We start from the raw sequence: 6,798 nt of genomic DNA, 5'->3' as shown, positions 1-6,798 counted from the left end.
TTTTAGTCAAAATAAATTATTAAAATCTACTCCCTCCGTCGTTTTTTTGTGTTATTTTTTGATTTTTTATATATACCAAGAAAATTAATCATTATTATTAATATTCGAATAATAATTCCTATTTTATCTATAATATTCTTGATTATTTATTATATTCATTTTACTTTTTTCTCTATATTAATTATCATAATTTTGACAAAATCACAATTAATACTACCTTAAATAAAAATTAAAAAAAATAATTAAAAAAAAATAATATTTATAATAGAACATAGAGTATATCTTAATGTTTTTATCTGTGTATTTAAACTAGAGAGAATCTTAACTTTACTGTGACTAACCAGAACATACTTACACAACATGAACAAGAATAATATGTCTTCCCAATCTTCTTTCAAGGTAGTACTAATTCATATATTCAATTTTATAATTAGTATCATAGCTTTTGCTGTTAAAATGGTGAAGCCCAACAGCAATAATCAAACCAAAATGGTTGATTTTGTTCAAAGCATTGTTCAAAATCCAACCTTGAAACCCACTGGTGCTGGTGCTGTTCATGATTCATCCAACAAAGAGAGTGTGATTTCAGGGGAATCTTCAACTCCAGAGGAAGGTAAACTTAAAAGTTAAAGTACCATTTTTGCATGCTTTTCAAAATAAGTTATTTTTTTTTCATGTAAAAATGTTTATTGGGTAAGAGTTCAACTAGTTTGATATTATTATTAGGGGTGAAGAAAGGATATGGTAAATCAAAGCTGTATGAGATCTGTGCTGCAAATCATTGGAAGCCTCCTGTGTTTGAATGCTGTAAAGAGGAAGGACCATCTCATTGCAGATTGTAAGTTTTCTTGCAAATGAAATAATTGGAAAATAATGTCTTTATAATTATGGAAATCAAGTTTTGGCATTGTTTACAACTTAATTTGCACTTTTTAAAGTTTTTATAGTAAAAGCGCTTATCGTATAAACTCTTTATGTATAATCTATTTCTATAGCAAAATATAAAATATAGTCAAACTGTTTTTTTTATTACTCCCTCTGTTTCATAATAATAAGTATTTTATCTGAGCATTAAGCGGTTTTTAAAAAATTAATTAAAGATATTGATTTTAGTAATAAAATTAATATTATTTATTAAAATATTTTTATTTATTATAATTAGTGGAGCAGTCGAAGAGAGTGAAAATTAATAAATATGAATATAATAGTGGAAAAAAATAATAAATGTTGTATTGTTATTCTAAAGAGATATTTATTTTGAGATATAGAAAAAGTGCAAATGAAATATTTTTTATGAGACGGAGGAAGTAGTTATAAATTTTGTAACACCGACCTCTGAAACAATGCGTGTCAGTATCCGTGTCGGTGCACTGACACGACACCGGCACTAACGTTTACATACAATTTATTTATTTTTTAAATTATTATCATGGTCGACGTGTTAGTGTGTTAGTGTCGGTGTCGTGTGAAGTGTCAGTGTCTGTGTCCGTGCTTCATAGGTTTTATAAGTTGTTTTCGTAAGCTATTCTGGTGAGTTTATGAAAATAAGTTGAAAACTGTTTATCTACATGCATGTTATAAGCTACTTTCTTAAGCTCTTCCAAACAGTTTAACAAGCGTGTTGGCAGTAGTTGCAGGCTCATATAAATCAGAATCAGTATAGCAAATAATAACATTTTCTATATTGATTTCTCAGTGGCTAATTCATGTTCTTCACAGGTTCACATTCAAGGTTCTTATTGAGATAGAGACAGACAAAGCATCTAAAAACAAAGAGAAAACAGAAGCATCTACAAGCATCGTAGAGGTCTACGGTGCTCCTCATCAAAAGAAGAAAGCAGCAGCAGACGACGCGGCCGAGGGTGCATTATGGTACTTAAAGCAGACAGGTTTTGTTTTGAAGAACAAATAAAAAAAGTACAATATCATCAACAGCCAAGACTTTCACATCCACAAAGTTATTTCATTCTTCGGTTATGCTATCTAGACTCGGTTGCCAATAATCAGAAGACCATGCTCTCTTAGGCGAGCCTCTTTTTCCTGCTAAATCTGTCTTCCTCTTCCTGTTTAGTGCATTGTTATCGCGAAGGTTAGTACTGCTCGGCGATGTTCTTGTTTCCTTTGCAGCATCACTGGCTTTCGCTTTAGCTACTCCTCCGTTTAATAGGCGCGCAATGAAATTATCATATGATGAACCACTGTTCTTCTCATTTACATCTATAATTTGATTTCTAACCTCTGATATTGTTTCTGATATCTTGCTCTCGTTCGTTGAATTTTGCTTGTGATGATTAGATTTCTTTGTAACACTCTTTTTCCGGAAGATACAACAACCAGAGATCATACTGTCATCTTCATTCTTCACTGTGTGGGATTGGGATTGTGTGTTTCTAGTTTCATCGAGCAAAGTACCGATTGTAATTTCACGAGCAGGAGAAGGAGAGTTTCTTGGAGAAAGACCTTGAAGCTTTCTTATAGTACTTATTGGGACTACATAGAATTTTTGTCCAAGCATGAGCACTGTGTCTGGTTCAACAACTGCCCATGGTTGCTGAAACACAAACGGATGCGCAACGTAGCATCTTGGGTTGCGGCACATAATCTCAGCTGCAGTCAAAGGTCTGTCATGAAGCTCAACTCGACCGCCGGGATGGACAATCCGGAGAAGCACGGTCTTTGAGTTATTAGTACAAATCCAACTTGAAGATGGCATGGTTTCGATGTATCTGCGGAAGAGGAAGAGGTTAATGCAGGAACAAGCTTCTGTTACATCATTGGGAAGGTTTGGAGAGTATAAGTAGCTTATGGAATTCAATAGAATAAAACAAAACTACATGATATGTGGTTTACATTGTCATCATAAAAAATAATCTTGGTCTTGGCTGTTTTTGATATTATTCATTGATACTATCGTAGCATTTGTTTGCATGTTTCTCTCTTGTTTTCATTTACTGTGTCTTTGTCTCCTACTTAGATGCTGCCACTCATGCACCTCATCATATTGCTTATATTGGTTACTCATTAGAGATGGTAAACCAGATGTTTTGGGTTCGAACTCAGTCCTCGGCATGCGGCAGTGTTAAATTTTTGAGGGAGAACTTTACTGTCCATTGTGGTCCTCCCCGACTTGAGGGATTAGTCTCTGCAAGTGTGTACAGAAGATACCCGATTTCTACTTAAAAAAAGATAAATAATGATATATAAAAGATAAGAAATAGACATCGTCTTAACATGTTAGTGCGTGTGTTTGGATTGGCGGTGAGTTTAGAAAATTCAATAAATTACCATTATTTGATAAAAGCCGCACTTTGAAGCTTCAACAAAACCATGTTGGAACCATAAACTAACCATGATCCTAAACAGACACTTAATGATGGGGATGACTAAAATTTGATTTTGATTACAAATCATACAATCTATTTCAAATAGTATATACATTTTATATTTTAGTCAAAATAGTATCACAAGAATCCTAATTTCTAGATAATTCATTTTAGAAGCTATAAAGCATATGCTTAAACTAAGTAACAAGTTTGCTGTTGTGAAGTGACTGAATTTCCTTGAACTTGATGGACATAAAAAACAATGAAACACTAAACAATGTTGTTGGAGGAATTTACCATCCTATGTTTGTTTGTATCCGTGGAAAACCAAACATAATTCAACATTCCAAATCGTGAACCTCGAGAAATTCTGCATATACTTGAAAAAGCAATGTGTGGATCATATTCCTCTTGTTTTCCAATAGATTCTTGTTGTTTTCCTTAAAGTTAAACTTGAAAACAAATTTTAATTTTTTACATGCCCTATCCAAAACAAAATGGAATTAATTCATGCTTAATTACATTACATATAAGAAGAAAAAGAGAAAAAAAAAAAAGGAAAACCATCTGAAAAACACAGTTTTCTGTAATCATTGAAAATTCTCTGAGCTGATTGGTTCTGTAACTCTGAGTGATCCTCCAAGCTCTAAGGGTACCAAAGGAATGAGAGAGTGCAAGACATCTGTTATAAGTGGTCTGTAACTTGGTTCCGCTTGCACACAAAGCACAGCCACTGCAGCAACCTGTAAAATGTTAAGATGGATTAAGAAGCATTTATAAGTTATGAATTATGATTAAGCATTAAAACATGTGATTATAGTGATTCTATTTAATTAACCTGATATAGATGCTTCAAATCCATTGTGTTTTGGATAACAGGATCTAGAATACTTGGAAGCTTTGATCTGTCAGTTAGCTGAGGCATGGCCTGCATATCGAATTTCAAAGTCTTAACCATTTAAGTACACCAGAACTTAAGTTTTCAACTAGATTCTCCGTTACATACCCATGAAACCAAAGATTGATATTGGTCTGAAGAGATGTTTTCCATCGGTTTTCTTCCGGTAAGAAGTTCTAGAAGTACAACCCCGAAAGCATAGACATCGCTCTTATCAGTTAGTTTACCTGAAAAACTTACCATTGTTAGCTCCCCGGTTTTAAGCATAATCACAATTGGAGAACTAGTAGTAATGTATACCGTGTGAAATGTACTCGGGTGCCACATATCCTAAAGTTCCCGACATTTTCATGTTCTTGTGTTGCACGCCAGAAGCTACAGCGAGTCCAAAATCTGATAGCTGAATCACAAAACTCAGTATAAATGCAAATATAAGTATTAATTGACAATATATAAGGTTAATAATTCGTTGTACGGTCTAACCTTGGCGTTAAAATCAGAATCCAGAAGAATATTGGAAGATTTTAAGTCTCGATGAACCACAGGAGGATTGGAGTTTTCGTGGAGATATTCTAATGCTCTAGCATGAGGAAATATGTATCAGTAATCATAGATAAAACTAATGGTATACTAGTATTAACTAGTTTTTACTTAAGCACTATAAGAGTCACAAACTCACCTAGCAACATCAATTGCAATTCTTAATCGGATATACCAAGTTAAAGACGATCCGCGAGTAGGACCTACAATTGGTAATACCAACGAAAAAAATACATATAATGGTTAGATTCTCAAAATGGGATACTTTTCGCGCTTTTTTGATTCAATATCGATGAAAAATGTACCATGCAATTGAGTTTCGAGAGAATCACTCTCCATGAACTCGTAAACAAGAAACCTCGATTCACCGTGAATGCAATAGCCTAGGAGTTTTATGATATTCTGATGCCGAATCTTGCTCAACAAACTCACTTCATTCTGCAATTCAGTGCAATAACTAAAGGCAAATTCAGTATGACAGAAAATAGTACACATTGAAATCTAGCTATAAAGGATCGTCGATCACCTCAAATTCTCTATCCGCATCACTATCTGCTTTCTTCACAGCAGCCTTGAAATGTTCATCGAAACGAGCTCGGTAAACAATTCTAGAACCACTCTCTCCCATAATATTATCTCTGGAAAAGTTGTTTGTTGCACCTTCTAACAATTGAAAGTCGAAAATTGCAATTGAACTCTTCTTATCAGCCATTCTCGAGTAGTTAAGTTTCGCACTAACAGAACTTAAGTTTTCCTTTTCCCTCTTTGCCGCCTCTACAAATTCAAAATCATATAGATGAGAAACCGAAAAGAAACTTTCTATGCTTTCATCACCTCAGCTTGGTAAAAAGAACGACAAATCACCGATTCCAATAATAGTAGAAATTAAAAATCTTCTATCAAAACAGATCTTTCTTAAAGACTAAATCAATCGACGATTTAAAATTTTCAGAATCATTTCAAAACATCGATAATCTTTAAGGACGAAAATGGACTAACACCTACAATTTCATGGACTAATTAGTTATTCACTACAAAAAAAAAACATCAAAATAAAAGTTTCAAAAGAGAGAATAACCATAATACCTAATGCTCCTTGGCTTTTACTCATGGAGCTTGTTAACTTCTTATGTCGCCAGAAGAAGAAAAACAATAAGAAGACGAAGATTCCAGCAAGAAGAGCAGAAGAAGCAATTAATGCTAGTAGAACTCTCTTATTCAAATTCCGGTGATGCACTATTCCAACATCTTGATTTCCTGCATCATTCATAGTAAAAACAATACATCAAACACATTAAGCACCATAATCTGAATCAACCTATAAACAAACTCACATAAAATAAAAATGCTGACGAGTATTTCATCTTTCAAGCAATGAAACTTCACGATTCATCATTGATTACATTATCTGCTATGAGATCTTCAAAATTCAAGACTAGTTCATGATTTTGTAGAATCAATGAAAATTTATCATAACAGTGAGATATAGTTTACCTTGAGGTTGAGGTTGAGCATTAGCATTGAGAATTATTGAGCAAAGAGAAATGGTAACGAAGAGAAGAAGAAAAATCATTTTGAATAAGCTGTTTGTTGTGAAGAGAAGGTTCGTTTCTATTCTTGTTAAATTTTTGAATTGATTTTTGGAAGTGATTCTGTATGCAGAAATAGACAAAGGCTTTGTTTCATTGAAACCGATAAAGTGCTTTTTTTAATAATCCATTTGATGAATGATGATGATGATAAGTTGGTTTCATTCATGAGTGTAATAAAGAGAGAGAAATTAAGGGACCACCTTTCCCTCCATTCATATTTTGACGGATCCACACGATAAATATATTTATAATCGTTCGATCAAGATCGGATGATTTATATTTTAAATTATATATTTTTTAATTTAAAAAAATTTATTAAAATTAAAAGTTCAATTATAAAGACACGTGGCGGTGATTTAGAGATGAGACCTTGCAATGCATAGCATGTTGATGTGGGTCATGATCATTCATTGATACTACACCAACAACTTTAATGTGCTTTGCC

At 33.2% G+C, this 6,798-nt stretch overlaps 2 protein-coding genes across 4 annotated transcripts; one reads left to right on the top strand and one right to left on the bottom strand.

Annotated features, from left to right (window-relative positions):
- Window positions 1–308: 308 nt before the first annotated feature.
- LOC127087619 (ribonuclease 3-like protein 1) lies at window positions 309–2,928 on the top strand. Its single transcript, XM_051028541.1, has 4 exons — window positions 309–613; window positions 727–838; window positions 1,720–2,089; window positions 2,296–2,928. Exons 1-3 carry the CDS (start codon window positions 361–363, stop codon window positions 1,910–1,912), a joined length of 558 nt encoding a protein of 185 aa, XP_050884498.1. The 5' UTR covers window positions 309–360; the 3' UTR covers window positions 1,913–2,089; window positions 2,296–2,928.
- Window positions 2,929–3,660: 732 nt separating this feature from the next.
- LOC127087618 (probable receptor-like protein kinase At1g80640) lies at window positions 3,661–6,565 on the bottom strand. Of its 3 annotated transcripts, none has more exons than XM_051028538.1 (10): window positions 6,256–6,565; window positions 5,848–6,018; window positions 5,288–5,535; window positions 5,067–5,199; window positions 4,901–4,964; window positions 4,705–4,801; window positions 4,522–4,621; window positions 4,330–4,448; window positions 4,162–4,251; window positions 3,661–4,066 (listed from the first exon to the last, which is right to left on the bottom strand). In XM_051028538.1, exons 1-10 carry the CDS (start codon window positions 6,332–6,334, stop codon window positions 3,914–3,916), a joined length of 1,254 nt encoding a protein of 417 aa, XP_050884495.1. In that variant the 5' UTR covers window positions 6,335–6,565; the 3' UTR covers window positions 3,661–3,913. The 3 variants fall into 3 exon arrangements, with proteins under 3 accessions (XP_050884495.1, XP_050884496.1, XP_050884497.1); XM_051028539.1 differs by lacking the exon at window positions 6,256–6,565 and adding an exon at window positions 6,096–6,249; XM_051028540.1 differs by lacking the exon at window positions 6,256–6,565 and adding an exon at window positions 6,115–6,137.
- Between the last annotated feature and the right edge of the window lie 233 nt (window positions 6,566–6,798).

This window comes from Lathyrus oleraceus, chromosome 5 (assembly GCF_024323335.1).
Source record: "Lathyrus oleraceus cultivar Zhongwan6 chromosome 5, CAAS_Psat_ZW6_1.0, whole genome shotgun sequence".
Classification (NCBI taxonomy): domain Eukaryota; kingdom Viridiplantae; phylum Streptophyta; class Magnoliopsida; order Fabales; family Fabaceae; genus Lathyrus; species Lathyrus oleraceus.
This window is presented reverse-complemented; position numbering and strand designations above follow the sequence as displayed.